The sequence below is a fragment of the Schistocerca cancellata genome, chromosome 9 (assembly GCF_023864275.1).
Source record: "Schistocerca cancellata isolate TAMUIC-IGC-003103 chromosome 9, iqSchCanc2.1, whole genome shotgun sequence".
Lineage (NCBI taxonomy): Eukaryota > Metazoa > Arthropoda > Insecta > Orthoptera > Acrididae > Schistocerca > Schistocerca cancellata.
The window spans coordinates 502,436,810-502,453,499 of NC_064634.1; the positions used below are offsets into that span (position 1 = coordinate 502,436,810).

The 16,690-nt window shown below is 41.5% G+C and overlaps 1 protein-coding gene and 1 long non-coding RNA gene across 3 annotated transcripts in view; one reads left to right on the plus strand and one right to left on the minus strand.

Moving 5' to 3' along the window:
* The window catches only part of LOC126101120 (uncharacterized), a 123,440-nt gene that overhangs the window by 71,792 nt on the left and 34,958 nt on the right, over positions 1-16,690 (plus strand). The gene's annotated exons all lie outside the window — the stretch shown is intronic.
* LOC126101115 (proline dehydrogenase 1, mitochondrial-like) overlaps positions 1-16,690 on the minus strand; it is a 290,120-nt gene that overhangs the window by 14,504 nt on the left and 258,926 nt on the right. For both annotated transcript variants that reach the window (XM_049911797.1, XM_049911798.1), the window contains 4 exons: positions 16,487-16,597; positions 15,334-15,465; positions 14,838-15,034; positions 13,862-13,950 (listed from right to left, as the gene is read on the minus strand). In XM_049911797.1, coding sequence (XP_049767754.1) covers positions 13,862-13,950; positions 14,838-15,034; positions 15,334-15,465; positions 16,487-16,597 — 529 coding nt within the window. The remainder of the gene's footprint in view (positions 1-13,861; positions 13,951-14,837; positions 15,035-15,333; positions 15,466-16,486; positions 16,598-16,690) is intronic.

Below are 16,690 nucleotides of genomic sequence, written 5' to 3' on the forward strand. Positions count from 1 at the left end.
ATGAGAAGGCAAGGAGAAAAAGGCAATGAGAAGGCAAGGAGAAAAAGGCAATGAGAAGGCAAGGAGAAGTCAAGGGAAAGAGTAAGGAAGACAGTGAGGTGGAGAAGAGCAAAGAAAGGAACCAACAAAAGGAAGGAAGAGACGAGAAGTGAAAACTTCAAAGACCACGATTATAGGTCGTGGAACCGTCCGTCTCCGGACGCAGGCGCTAACTACCCCCGTGAGGGGGATGGACTCCTTTTAGTCGCCTCTTACGACAGGCAGGAATACCTCGGGCCTATTCTAATCCCCGGACCCGCAGGGGGAGAATCTCAGATGAACGTAAGATGAGCCTCATTCATGAGCTCCATAAGAAACAGTCCAAAACAGACCCACACAATTACAAAGGGATCTCACTCTTAGGTGTAACAAACAAGATATTCTCTAAAGTGCTACTAAACAGAGCAGAACCTGAATTAGACCATGAACTTTGGAGAGTACCAAGTGGGTTTCAGGAAATGGCGATCTTGCCCAGAACAAATCATAAACCTCAAAAAACCCTTGAAACTGCCACAAATCAAGAGCAAAATCATATTTTATCACTTTCATCAATTTTAAAAATGAATAAAACTCAGTGGATTAGGAATCCCTCAGCTCTATCCTAAAATAATTAAAGCTAGTCCGAGAAATCCTTACCATCACATACTCCAGAGTCAAACTTATGGGAGAACTCTCCAACCCTTTCGAGATAAAAGCTCATGTATAACATGGAGACCGACTCTCAGATACTGCTGTTTAACAGCACCCTTGAAGAAGTAGTCATAGCATGAGACATAGATTTTGTTTGTGCTATGTGCTGTCGTCCAGTAGCACGTTCATAAATGGTAATTAAAAGTAACACCAGAACTACAGAGCATGGGAAAAGCATAGCCATGAACAATTGTTTTGTAGATCTCGTGTGGTTGAGTTGGTACAGTGCAAGTTCGTGGTACCTGAGATCCCACATTTAAAACCCACCAATAAATTTTTTTACCTGTTTATGCCTGAAACTGTTATATGGGAAAACATTTTCCTGGCATATAAAAGGACTTTTCAGAGTATGTAGCAATGTTCTTTTGGGAGTCTGCTTTTGTTTTGTTAGTTGAAAGTATATAGTAAACCTATAGAGTACATTCATATAGATAGTTGTGGTGTTCTGTCGCACATGTGTTTGCCACTTTCAACTAATGAAGTGAAAGCAGATTGCTATAAGAACACTGCTATGAACAGTAAAAAGCTCTTTTACGCACCAGGAAAATGTTCTCCCATCTAACAGTTTCACACGTAAACAGTTGGAAGAAATTGTCATCAGTGGGGTTTGAATGTGGGATCTTTGATACAGCATCCTCTTGCTCTACAAAACTGTCCATGCAATATCTACAGAATTGTTATTCACAGATATGGATTTCCTGTGCTCTGTAGTTGTGGTGTTACTTTTAATTACCATTTTAACATGTTCTACTGGACAACAGCACATAGCATGAACTAAATTGGTGCTTTAGTTGATACTCGATTGACATAGATGTTTGGCACTGATACGAGACTTCTGGAGGATTGGGTGTGGGATCTGGTAAGAAAACCTGTAGAAAAAATAGGTCTCAAAATCTTTGAAAAGACAAAGATACTGACAAAAACACAAAATACCCACCAAAACATTTTCAGAGATCATCAAAGAATTCAAATAGCTTTGACAATGGATCAGCTGCAATGCCCTTGAAAAAATGGCAATGGAATGTAGAAGAAGTAAAGTTGAAGTGGCCTCCTGTCCCTCAAAAAAAGATCAGAAAAGGAATGACTATGCCTAGAGAAAGGCACTGAACATAAAAAGCAATTGACTTAATGAAACCTGAAAGTTGGGTGAAACTGAAGAAGAAAAATAAACCTAACTCCATGGAAACAACACAATGTTTTAGTCATCAAAGTTATCAAAGCAATTTAACTGATGTATCAGAAAATTACGAGGATTCAGCTCACATAAATTGTCTGGAAGAGATAAAAACAACTGAGATGTATATTTTCATTCTGTAGAAATATTAAATTGCCATAATGCAAAGCGAATTCAGTCACTACTAGACCATCTGGGACACACATTTCTCAACAGCATTAACTTAAAAAAGTTTGCTCATTTTAGATTAAAGTCTCATGGCTCACAAAATTCATGTCCTTCTAGTATTTGGGGACAGTAATGGAACAACAGATATGTTAGATTACAACATTTTTCTTGAAACTCTTAACTAGCATATGAACAACACTATAACTGCTGAGGAGCTGTTCTCTCTCTCTCTCTCTCTCTCTCTCTCTCTCTCTGTCTCTCTCTCTCACACACACACACACACACACACACACACACACACACACACACTCACACACGACTGCTAACTCTAGCACCTCGAGTCAGAATGTAACATCATGTGGGATGCAATCAGCAGTCAGCAGGGGGTGGACAAGGGCAGGGGCAAGGGGAAAGGGAAGGGACAGTAGTGTACACAGGGGGAGAGAGACAAATGCTGTTTGGTGGAGTGTGCAGGAACTAGGTCCCAACAGGTGCAGTACCAGGAGGTTGTGTGGCATGAAGGTGTGTGTGTGTGTGTGTGTGTGTGTGTGTGTGTGTGTGTGTGTGTGTGTGGGAGGGGGGGGGGTGTGATGTGTTGGCAGAGGCTGCAAATAAAAAGGGTCAGAGAAGAGACAGGGACAGAGATGATAGGACATAGGGGGTGGAATCTGTTGGGTGGAGGATATGGGGGTTACTGTAGGTGGAGGCCAGGATAATTATGGTATTAGAGAATGTGTTGTAAGGACAACTCCCATCTTTGCTGGTGGAGGGAAGGATCCAGATGGCTCAGGAAGTGAGGCAGCCATTGAAATCAATGAAATCAATTGTGTTATGTTTAGCCTCATGTTGTGCCACAGGGTAGTCTACTTTGCTCATGACTAGTTTGGCAGTGACCGTTCATCCTGGTCAACAGCTGGTTGGTAGCCAAACCAACATAAAAAGCTCTTTAATGATTGCAGCAAAGCTGGAAAATGACATGTGGCCTGGGCCCTGAAAGGGTAGGATAAACCTGTGACAAGACTGGAACAGGAAGTGCTGGGTGGCTGGATTTAGCAGGTTTTGCATCTGGGTCTTCTTCCACAGGGATATGATCCTTGTGGTAATGGGTTGGAATTGGGATTGAGAGTGGCATTGAGATGAACTAGGATGTTGTGGAGGTTGGGTCGGTGACAGAACACCACTTTAGCAAGGGTTGGAAGTGTCTTGAGTAGGCTGTCCCTCATATCAGGACATGATGATAGGTGACCAGAGCCCTGGCAAAGGATGTGGCTCAGTTGTTCCAGTCCTGGGTGGTACAGGGTAACGTGGGGGACACCTTTGTGGCTAGGTTTTGGGGGTGGTGTGAGGATTGGGGTTGTGAGGGGATATGGCACAGGAGATCTGTTTGTAGACTAGGTTCCAGGGACACTGCCTCTCTCAGCACACTGAGGAAGGGAGTTTTTGTCACTGCAGATACACCATTCCTGGGCGGCCAGGCTATATGGGAGAGATTTTTTGGTGTGAAAGGGATGACAGCTGTCAAAGTGCAGATACCTTTGGTGGTTGGTAGGTTTAATGTGGACAGAGGTGCAGATGGAGCCATCAGAGAGGAGGAGGTCAAGATCTAAGAAGGTAGCATGGTGGGCTGAGGAGGCCCATGTGAAGCGGATAGGAGGGAAGCTGTTGAGGTTGTGAGGGAATGAAGAAAGAGTGTCTTGGCCCTGGATTCAGATCATCAAGGTATCATCAATTAACCTGAACCAGGCTAGAGGTTTGGTGTTTTTGGTGGCCAGGAAGGACTCCTCTAGATGTGATAAGAGGGTGCTTTGCAAATCCCCTTGGCTGTGCTGTGGATTTGTTTACATACCTTCCCTTCAAATGAGATGTAGTTGTGGGTTAGGATCAAGTCAGTAAGGCACATGAGGAATGAGGTAGTGAGCTTGGAGTCTGAAGGACATTGGGAAAGGTAGTGTTCAATAGTGGTAACACCATTGGAATGAGGGACATTGGTGTATAAGGAGTTGGCATCGACAGTGATAAGTAGGGATCCTGGAGGTAAAAGGGTGGGGATGGTGGATAGTCGGTGAAGGAAGTGGTTGGTATCTTTGACGTGAGAGGCTACATTATGGGCAATTGATCGGAGATATTGGTCAACGAGTGCTGAAATTCTTTCTACGGGGGCACAATAACCAACCACAATGGGGCATCCGGGATTGGTGGGTTTGTGGATTTTCAGGAGCGTGTAGAAAGTGGGTGTGCAAGGTGTCATAGGGGTGAGGAGGGAAATGGATTCAGGGGAAACGTCCTGGGAAGGGCCTACGGCCTTAAGCAGGGATTGGAGTTTTTTTAACTTCTGGGATGGGATCACTCTGGCAAAATTTATAGGCGGAGGAGTCAGACAACTGGCAGAGGCCTTCTGCCAGGCAGTCCTATGATTCATCACAACAGCCGTGAAACCTTTGTCTGCAGGTAGAATTAGATCAGGATTTGTCTTAAAGCTTGTATGGCTTTTCTTTCTTCTACAGGAGGGTTGGTGTTCTGAGGAAGGGACCTGGGGAAGGACAGTGAGGCTCAGTTGGAGGTAAGGAATTCCTGGAAAGTTACCAGTGGGTGGTTAGGTGGAAGGGGGAGAAGATCACAGTTTGATGGTTGTATGAACTGGAAGAGGTAGGACGGAATCTAGGAATTAGAGTGGTTTTGGTTGGAGGGATTGGCAGCAAGGACATGCTTCCACTGCAAGGATTGGGAGGAGGAGAGTAGAACTTCGCAAGTCCAGCATGGTTATATTTGGAGAGGATTGAAACTTCTGTGGAGCTGAGGGTTTTGGTGGAAAGGTTAACAACAGTGTTACGGGAATGTCTGGGCTCTGGGTTTGGTGGAGATTTTGTAGGGAGTTTTGGGGGTGTGGCAAGATGAAAAGGTCAGCGAGGCAGGATTTAGCAGCTATGAGTGGTGGGCAACGGAGCACTGTGGGTACAATAGTGGTTTGGCACCCTGAGGTGGCAGCAGGATGTCAGCAGGTTGGATAATTTATGGAGATAGTGTCTGGAATGCTCTGCTAGGTGCTGGAGAGCAAGGGATTCAATTTTGGAGATGTGATGTACGGAGTAGGCATTGCAGAGTAGTAGTAGTAGTAGTAGTAGTAGTAGTAGTAGTAGTAGTAGTACTAGTACTATCTTGCAGAGGGAACAGAGATGGTTCTGGGATGCCTGTGCCATGGAGATGTGTTTTTGCAGTACCAGGTTTGAGAGGGCCATGGATTGGCAGAATCTGAAAAAGTGTTGGTCATTGTGAAAGGAGGGGGGGATATCATGGTTTAGGCAGCATTTGAGAAACAGGATATGGGACTGGGTTATAGTCAGGAAAAAGGATATCAGGGTTGCCCCAAGTTTCCCAAATGAAATTGCCTGATATTTATCTGATTTCCAGACAAGTTTTAACATTTTTCCCCGACAAATTTTTAGATCTCAAGGGTAAGGCAAGATTTAAGTTGACAACATGTCTTTGCAGCTATGGTACAAGAAACAATAGTGCAAACAAGGAAATTTCTAAAGAAACTTGCAACAAATGGCGTTTCCTGATGTGAGCAACAATCGTAAGTACTATCACCACCATATTTTGTAATGATATAGATGGAGAAAGCAAGCCAAATGGTTTGTGTGTTTCATTAAGACCACTGATGTTATTTTATTTCAATAAAATTAAACACATTTGGTGACAAAAATACGCATTTTCTTGGAGTTCAAAGACAAGTTCAAAATACCTTCACTGATTTCAGAAACAACCTTAGAAAAAAGTAAGAAGTGTATAAGGTGGGGAAGAATTGTGTAAACTAACACTTAAGGTGACCACCAATAAAATGTTGGTCCTACAATGTTTGTTATTGTCAGTTATTACCGACTGTGTTACACTTATTTTACAGGTATTTCTTTCGAGAAATATATGAGTACAAAGCGTACACACTGCCAGTGACTGACACAGTTTCCTTCTTCTTATCATCCATACTTTCAAACATATGTAACTAAGTTCAAAAATGTACGAAAACAAATAAAATGTCTAAAATGTCACCCTGTACAACGCACTTGTGGTGAGACAGTCACAATTCCTGAAATCCATCACACGTGGCCTCTGGCCTGCTGAAGAGCACCGCAGTCCTGGGTTCATGGATAAACCATGAAAATCTGCTGCATTATGCCACACACAGACTCAACCTGCGGGCAGATCGGTGGGACTAGATCCGATGAGAATGATGCAGAAATGGGCAAAATGGTTGATGGCTGAGAGAGCAGCATATGAAAAACAATGTGCAACCACAGAAAACTGCACACAAATGCATTAAAAATGTACAGAAATGTGGGTGACAAGGAACAATGAGGTATGGAATTGAGAGAAAGAGAGAGAGAGAGAGAGAGAGAGAGAGAGAGAGAGAGAGAGAGAGAGAGAGAGAGAGAGAGTCACAATAAGTGAAGAGAGAGAAGGAGTGGGGATAGGTAAGGTCAAGGATCAAAAGTTCATGAGGAACCATCGCCTATAAACGTTGCCAGAGTGATCCCATCCCAGAAGTCCAAAAAAACTCCAATCCCTACTAAAGGCCTTAGGCCCTTCCGAGAAAATCTCCCCTGAATCCATTTCCCTCTTCACCCCAGTGACACCCACTTTCTACATGCTCCCCAAAATCCACAAACCCAACAATCCTGGTTAGTTATTGTGCCCCCACTGAAAGAATTTCAGCACCCATTGACCAACACCTCCAACCAATTGCCCATAATTTAGCCTCCCACGTCAAAGTCACCAACCACTTCCTTCACTGACACTCCACCGTCCCCACCCCTTTACGTTCTGGTTCCCTATTGTCACGGTTGATGCCACCTTCCTATACAGCAACATCCCTCATTCCCATGGTCTTACTGCTCTTTAACACTACATTTCCCAATATCCTTTATGCTCCAAATCCAGAACCTCTTTCCTCATACACCTTACTAACTCTATCCTAACCCATAACTACTTCTCATTTGACGGGAAGGTATGTAAATAAGTCCGTGTCACAGGAAAGGGCACCCTTGTATGCCAACTTTTTTATGGGCTGTCTAGAGGAGATAGTCCTAGCCTCTCAAAATAGCAAACTTCTAGTCTGGTTCTGGTTCAGGTTCATTGAAGATATCTTTATTATCTGGATCCAGAACCAAGACACACTTTCTTCGTTCCTTCACAACCTTCTCTCCCATCCGCTTCACGTAATTCCCCTCAACCCAGCATGCCACCTTCCTAGTTGTTGACCTCTTGTCTCTGATGGCTCCATCTGCACCTCTGTCCACATTGAACCTACCAATCACCAAGAGTATCTGCATTTTGACAGCTGTCAACCCTTTCACACCAAAAAATCTCTCTCATATAGCCTGTCCACCCAGGAATGATGTATCTGCAGTGACAAAAACTCCCTTAGTCAGTGTGCTAACGGTCTCACCAAGGCCTTTACACACAGGCACTATCCCCCAGACCTAGTCCGCAAATAAATCTCCCATGTCGTTTCTCCTCACAACTCCTATCCTCCCACCACCCCCAAAAATCATCCACAAAGGAGTGTCCCCCTTGTCACCCTCTACCACACCCGACTAGAACAACTGAACCACAACCTATACCAGGGCTTTGATTACCGGTCATCATGCTCTGAAATGAGGGACATCCTACTCAACATACCTCCTACTTCTCCTCAAGTGGTGTTCTGTCGTTCACCCAACCTCCACAACATCCTAGTCCCTATGCCACTCCCAATTCCAACCCCTCACCACAAGGATCATATCCCTGTGGAAGACCCATGTACAAAACCTGCCCCCATTCAGCCACCCAGCACTTCCTGTTCAGGTCCTGTCACAAGTTTATCATATCTCATCAGGGGCTGGGCCACCTGTGAAATCAGACATGCCATTTTCCATCTCTGCTGCAATCATTACAAAGCTTTTTACATTGGTATGACTACCAACCAACTGACCACCAGGATGAACAGCCACTGCCAAACTGTGGTCAAGAGCAAAGTTGACCACCCTGTGGCACAACATGCAACTGAACATAACTATTTCAATGGCTGCCTCACTACCCAAGCCATTTGGATCCTTCCTTTCACCAGCAGCTTTCTGACCTGTGCAGATGGCAGTTATCCTTATAACACATTCTCTGCTGCCGTAATTATCCTGGCCTCCACCTGCAATAACATACTGTTAGCACACCCTCCACCCTACAGATTCCACCCCCTGTGTCCTATCAGATCCTTCCCATTCGCATCTCCCACCCTCTAATTTAGAGCCTTCTGCCTACGCATCCACCTGTCTGTCCCACTCTCCTCATTTTTTGTTCATTTTTCCCGATCTCCCTACCCCACAACTTCCTGACATGGCACCTGTTGGAGTCCAGTCCCTGCACACTCCACCAGACAGTGTTTGTCTCTCTCCCCACCAGTACGCTACTGTTCCTTCCCCTTCCCCTTTCCCTTCTCCACCCCCTGCAGATTGCTGCTTGCATTCCACATGATGTTGCATTGTGGCCCGAGATACTGGAGTTGGCAGTTTTGTGTGTGTGTGTGAAGTGTGCTTGAGCATCTTAATCAAGCCTGTCTGCAACTTTGTGTGTCTTCTTTATGGCAAGTAATAATCCATCTTTCCCTACATTGTTGATATTGGTATTGGGAGTTTCCACTGTGTTAGTAGAACACAGCCTGAGAGATAAAATCTTCATAAGACAAACATCTTACAATTAGTTTATTTCAATTAATGAACTATTTTAATTATCATACATTTTTACAAATACAAAAAAGTATCTACAGTCAGACAGTAATGCCCGAAAGTGACAACCAGTCCAGAGCACTCCAAGTCACTCGGTATAGAGTCCCCAGATCACTGTCAAATGCTCAGAATGGGCACTCTGTAACAATGAGTTCTACTGTTTGGACCACCACTCAGTAGTCACAGTCAGTAGATGAATGGAAACATCACTTCTTCAGAGTGTAAACACGCCTCCCTTGACCTGCTCTAAAGCAGTTCAGCCTTGACCAGATTTAGCACTGTAGTTTGAACCCCCTCAACCTTTTTTGTCAGATCTAGAATCAGATGAATGTTGTTGTGTGAAAGTTTGTCCCAGGGCTGCCGCCACTTGGAGGCAATGTCAAAAGAACTGATACTTTCTGAAGTGACTGAGTGTGGTTTACATGATTACAAGTGAGTAGTTGGTGGATCGTTTGGGCTGTCAGGCAAGGGAGAGTTCTTATGAGATGTATTCTTCTTGAGCAAGTTTATCTTAGCCGCTTTGCTCCTCAGGACTTGTGGAGCAACATTAGATGGAACAGTTAACTACCAAATGGGGGTAAATCTAACAGTCCCAGTGGTGTCTTCATTAAGGTACTTTCGATGTGTGTGTGCGCAATTTTTCTACACAGGAACACAATATTCTCCAGTAGAATACACAAGACCAAGTGAGCAGAGTGTGAAGTATTTGCGTCTGCACCTCAACTGCTTCTAGCAATCTTTTGAAGTGGGTTCATTAGAGCCAAGTTTCTTATATATCTTGATGTACTGTCGTTTGGACATCAAGGACCAAGCCACTGCAATTCCTAGGTACACGGGATTGTAGTTATGTGGTACTTCAATTTCACTGAATATCACATGCAGTTTCTTTTGACCTCATCTGTTTTTTAGATGGAACATAGTAACTCCAGTTTTAATTGGGTTATGCTGATGTCCCCATTTATACAAGTAATCACTTAATTCCAAGAGATCACTTAATTCCAAGAGATCACTTAATTCCAAGAGATCACTTAATTCCAAGAGATCACTTAATTCCAAGAGCTCACTTAATTCCAAGAGATCACTTAATTCCAAGAGATCACTTAATTCCAAGAGATCACTTAATTCCAAGAGCTCACTTGTCAGCACATTCTCACAGTGTGTAAGGTATAGAAGAATAATGTTTGGTCATCTGCATACTAGATTCTCATAGAGTCTAGTGTCTGGCTTGTCATAGGTTAAACAGAATGGCGACCAGAACTGATCCGCGAGGTAGGTCATTTAAATGAACCCTTCAGCTGCTACCATATCCACTCAGAGAGTATGCCTTTATTATAACGCCAACTTCTGACATGGGGCAATTTCAGCAAACTTTGATATCAATCCCTCCCTCTACACAGTGCATTAAGCTGCCATAAGATCCATAAAAACTCTAGCTAATTTGAGGCCACAAAGAGATGCAGCTTCTACTAGAGTTGTCAGCCTTAAGACCCGGTCACACCAGCTACATTTCCTAAAGCCATCTTGTTCGGCAGGGACAAATTGATTGGTGGTCTTTTGAATGCAATTTAGAATAAGCCTTTCTATTAGCTTACAGGTCATGCTGAGTAGCGATACTGGTCAACAGTGACAAACATTGGTTCCACCTTTGTCTGGCTTCAGGATGGCAATTATCACAGCCTGTTTGAAAAGTTCTGATAATTTTCTCAGAATCTCATAGGAAAATTCAATCAGGCAAACTTTTGTTTTACGTCCAACAGCTTAAAGAAAAACTGGATACAAGCCATCAAAGTCAACAGCTTTCTTTAACTTAAATGTATTCAAGTAGTCTGGATGTGGTTTTAGTTGGGACCTCTTTATGTACAATTGGTTTTCCACTGTTTGTGTGTGTGCACCTTGTCTATTTCAGTTTTCGAAATCTTCATTAGAATGGCTTCAGCAGAACTGGTTTTCATGTTTATGACTGTGCTTTACAACCCTTGGGACTGTACCAAGTTTTCTTATAGGGTTACAGGCTCTCTGACTAGAATGTGCGAAGTTGACTCCTGCCATTTTTTATGGCATTTTTCTCTTCTGTTCTTATCAAGAGCTCATCAGCTATTGTACCTTTGCTAGATTACTGATATTTGGTGTGTAACTCATCACATTCTTGATACCACCTGGGAATGCACTCCTTGCAGAACTCAAGTGAAATATTTGCAAGTCGAAAATTCCATCGAAGTTGCGGAATAGTTGTAACTGGTGGAGGTTCTGTGCCTTAATGAATTATGACTGATCTATGCTGGATGTATGGGAAAGAATTTCTGATTAGAGTTACAAAACTATTGCCATCTTTGAACTAAATATTAAGCATTAAACAACCCAATGTAGTGTTTTATTTTTTCCACTGTCACATTACCCTGTTAAATCAATAATCAAGTGAAAAAGTGACTTTGACAAGAAAGAAGTTACATCAATCCACCTAACATAATTGTTTTCCTTGCATTACAGAGACAAACATCACACAATGGTGTACCACATGGCAGTGAGAGGAAATACTGAAATGGGTGACAGTGTACCATCTGTTATTTAAATCCATCATCATTCTGTGAGACAGTGAGGGGTCATCCCTGCCTCCTTGAGCTCGTGATGCTGATGCTGTGTCAGGATGGAACTTAGAGCCTACTCTTCACACCAACTTTTCGTTGTAGCTCATAATGAATCCTTTGACTGCTACAGACATGCTCGCTGCATTCTGTGGAGAGTGCAGCTCTGTCATCAGCCTGTACTGCTGCCTGCGCTGGGACATTGTATTCTATCCACTGTGTGGATAGAATACACAGCGCGACTCCACTGTGCTGAATATCCCTGTAACGCTGGGGCTGAAGATTTTGTCTGGCGCTCTGGGTTTTGCTGCCCACAATACAAAATAAATAGTCACCCCAACACAGGTTTTTCACTCTAAAACTTTTCTAGAAATGAATCACAGCACAGCCTATGAATTACATCTTTCCTGGAGTTTTCCAAAGGATATTAGAAGCCTATGATGATCGCAACATGTCACTTTGGATTCAGCTCAGTAACTTACTGTTATTTCATATTTACTAGTCCATAGACCTGCTGTCCTGCATATATTCATAACTGTAATAAATCAAGGAAAAGATCAATCTATCAGTGGTATCACTCTTATCGGTAGTCTTGATGAAAAAATTTGACTCAATGACTTACTGAATTTCCCTTTGCTTTTCATCTTAGTTACTAAGCTGTATCCAGTGAAGTAAAGCACTGCATACTATTTTAAGAGTTTTGTGCAAACTTTGTGTAGTGTTTGTTTTACATTATTGATCGCTATGTATGAAACATAGCTAGCATAGTAAAATTGTATTTAATGCTGAGAACAGAGTGATATATATCACGATTCTTAACATACTGATTGTACATATACAGGAGGAATGCATGTATTGCACCCAGAGTTCTGTCAATGTGCAACATGAATCACTTCGTCATATTTCATAAACTGTTCAAGGTATTGAAATGAGGTGTTTTGTAAATGATAGCATGCAAAGAGGGGCATATATTGCCATATGATTAATACTCTGAACTTTCTGATCTACTGAGATACAGTCATTAATATTGTTTTCTCCTGTGAAAAGATGTATTACAGTTAACAGCATTTAATATCTCACAAAAAAAGGATTTTGTGGTATTGCACACATTAATATCTATGATAATCTACTTGGGATATTAAGCTTTAATTGAAACCTGTTTGATTTACATCAAAAGATATAATCACCAAGTGTTTTAATTCTTTCAGTTCCCATTGATACCTTTTGTTTATTTACAACCTCTAGAATACTTTATAGTTACATGTAATGCTATCAGCTTATCCACTTCTCTCTCCAGCAACTCAACTGCAAGTGTCTTGAAATGGAAGCATCTGATACTTTTTATGCTTCAGTTTCTTTTTTCCTGTTACGCCAAGTACAAGGTGTAATTACCTGACACCATCTTCACGATTTCTTCCTATGCACAACCACAATGGTGAGCCATATTATCAGTCAAAAATGAAGATGAAAACAGCAATGCAAATAAGACCACAACAGCAAATACACACAGGCCAACTGACAGAAATCTGCTCAACACTCAGGCTGGAAACGCAGCTACTTGGCCATTCTCTGTGCCTGCCCTGTTAAAAAGTTGGGAGCACAAAGGAGGCAGCAAGTGTGCATGCATTTACAGATCTGGAGCACCTGACAAAAATCGAAGGAATGTCTAAGGGCATTCAGAGCACTCAGGGACAGTAGCAGTGGTATGCGTTAACACATCCAGAGAAGTAAAGGGGTTAAGACTCTTGTTTTCATGTCACTTAATAATGCATAACAAAAGTATGTCACTATTATCATAGCGATGTGACGAAGTATTGTGTGACCTCACAGGCATGAACTTCCAAGGATCATTCATCTGTCTTTATGACCCACTGACTCACAAGCAGCAGAACTTCGTTGTATGACTCGGAATGTAATACAATTTGAGGATCTACCAACATGTAATACTGGTAACAGAAATTTGCTACAAAAACATATAAGTGCGTACATATGTAATCAGTGCTTCCACTATTAACAGCTACCAAGAAATAACAGAGACGTTGTTCATTACAGATTACAGTCAGATCTTATTAAAATGTTTCCTGTTTTACGTTCTGGACTGTTCTATAATATCTTCCTCATTTACACTTCTCGGATCACAAAAATGTTAGGCAAATGGTCCGCCCAATGTGCAAAGCTCTCATAGCAAATTTTCATCTTTGCACTGTCTTCAATTTTGTATGTATCACGTCAGCCATCTTCAACATTTTACCCTGTTAAATCTTATCCTGCACCCCATTTCTTCACAGTATGCATACAGAAGTGTTAATTATCCATGCAGTTTGCCACATCTTATCAAATGCCTAAGTGACTATCAGTTTTATCACAAAGTAGTAGTACTGATCTCTCTCAAGATTTTCCGCAACCCCAGTCATATGTAACAATGGCAAATTGTTGTAAACTATGTCACTCACCTAGAGGGAATGTAATGTAGTCACACATTCCCAGTAGTTGTCCAAAGCAAATTACTTTGTCTTCTGGTGAGATGCCAATCTCCTTCATTCTAAAAGGAGGAGAACAGTATTAGCACAATGTGACAGTTTAAGATTGTTAAAATGTATGACATGTTACTTCATATCTTACACATATGTGACTTTATAAGTTCAACTAGAGGAAAGAAGCTACAAACTTACTTTTTCCTAGATGCGCATTTTGTCAAAGTATTATGGGATGAGAAAGTTATATGCAACAGATGCTGTAGTTCTAAAATACATGTGAAAGTACTGCAGTCAGAAGTATATATAATACAGTTATTCATTCAAACTTTGAATTTCATGATGCAGTGGGCTGAAAGGACACATTACAAACATTCGTTTCAGCATATTCAGACAAGAACACAAAAATACTGTTGATCACGTGAATACAGTAAAACAGACATGAGGTTGCTGTGTTTTGGCCACACGTGACATTTCCTTACTCAGAACGTGTTCCACATGACCGAAATAAATCATTTTCACCACTACAAACTGAAGCTTAATATCAGCTTAACTAAACACTCAAAACGTTAAGACATCATATATGGTTGTTGAAAATAATTTTAATGAAAACAAAAGAGAGAAAGACATGAAAAAAGCAATAGAATAGCAGAAAGCATTTGTGGTAAAGTGTCTGAGTAAAAGCATCACAAGAATGCAGTACTAGACCAGTATAAATGATAGGAACAAACACAAATGAAACCAATAGACAGAATATCTCTCCGTGTGTGAAGGACTTTGTCTGAAAGCTGTAATATTTAGCAGTTGTTTTCATTGTGCTTGTCTGTGATTCAATGCCACCTCCATGTGATGAGTAGGAATCTGACCTCTCCATATTATTGTTATGTTATTCCATCCTCAACTTTCCAGTCTTAGTTTTCTTTTTGTAACAGATGGTCTTGCATATTGTACTCACTTTTCAATAGCAAAACGAACAGTATCTTCATTGTGACTGGCAACCATTATACCAATCTTCTTCTCCTCTCCTGCATCCTTCAGGTCCTTTATCCTACGAAGGCACTCAGTCAGCGTACGGTGGTACATCTCAGTCGTCGCCTCAAATGAAGGATTTGTTGGATCGGGATACCCGAGGGCTGCAGCTCTAGCGCGTTCCTATAGAATGGAGACAATGGTCATTTCATATTAAACAGTACATCTTTAGCACTTTGTACGATAGCTCAGATGTTACTATTACAAAAAATAGCATCTAACACAGTCGAGTTCAAAAGAACACAATTTAATAATTTGCAAGCACATTGAGGCTATGTGTTTTGTGTCCTTTTTCCAGCCACCAGTTGAAGATGGAAAACTATAACACACTTCAGAAAATATTTTTACAAATACTCTCTACAATTCCAGATAATAATGCAAAAACCTGATTCTGCAAAATTAAACGTGTAACACATTTTTACCTGTTCCAGGTAAGCTCCACGTACAAGCTTTGCTCCAAAGTAGAAATTCTGCCTCTTTGCTTGTTCCAGATCTGTGGTACACTCGTTATATGTGTCCTTCAGGTAGCACTGATATGTGTTAAATACAACAGCCTGCAATGAGAATGCACAGCATTCAATAATTTAAGATATTAGTATTATCAATTCATAGCATTACGTTTTCTTTTTACTAAAATAGCTTTCAATAATTACATGCATCAGTCACAGTGACTATGAGCACAAAGGTGCTAGTTGATAAAAAGGTAAATAAAGGACACTGAAAAATTTTGGGCAAAGGACAAGTTGAGTTAGAGACAGTCTCTTGTTAATTAAGTGCACAGAGCTTATTTTTGAAAGCTTTCTTTTTGCTACTGTAGAGTTTGACTTGTTCCATATCCTCAGAAGTTCTCCTTCACAATACAATCTTCACTTGAATGGATGAAAAAATGATAACACAATGTTTGTTGTGGCATCCTGTGGCATTTTATGGGGAGGGGAGAGGAAATAAAACATTTATAGACATACATCTTCACCTACGGACATACTCTGCAAGCCACAGAGCGGCACTTGGTAGAAATCTACCTAATTTACAGTAGCCTACTAAAATTGGAAACAATTTTATAGCAACTGTCCTCCCACATTTATCTTCTTTCCGAGTGAAGACTTCAGACACTATTCACACTTCGTAACTACTCCTTCAGTGATTACTATTACAGTATTACTCTTCCCAAGAGCATTTACAATTGATTGAATGAATGAATGAATGAATGGTCCTGCGGTGGCGTTCTCACTTCCAGCACATGGGGACCTGGGTTTGATTCTTGGTGGGGTCAGGGATTCTCCCTGCCTCAAGATGACTGGATGTTGTCTCATCTTAATCATCATCATCATCACATCATCATCATCATCATCTCATTCCCATTATGGTCAGAGGAAGGCAATGGCAAACCACTTCCACTAGGACCTTGACTAGTCGGCGGTGCGGGTCTCCCGCATTGTCCCCTACGCTCCTGGGAGTATGGGACCTCATTCATTCATTTACAATTAGAAACTAAAAACCCCAAGAACAGCTTTAAGTGATGAAGTCACAATGTATTTTTAATAGTTATCTTCAAATAAAATTATAGAAGCTTACCTTTTTCTTGTTATATTTTCGCATGAATTCTACAGTGATACGAGAAATTGCAGGTTGAAAGTAAGTCTGCTCAGCATCAATCATTATACGTACATCCAGATCTTGTGCCATCTGAAATTAAAAACACTAATTAAGATTGGGTATTATGCCTCATTACCATTAACACCGCCACCACCACCACCACCACCACCACCACCACCATTT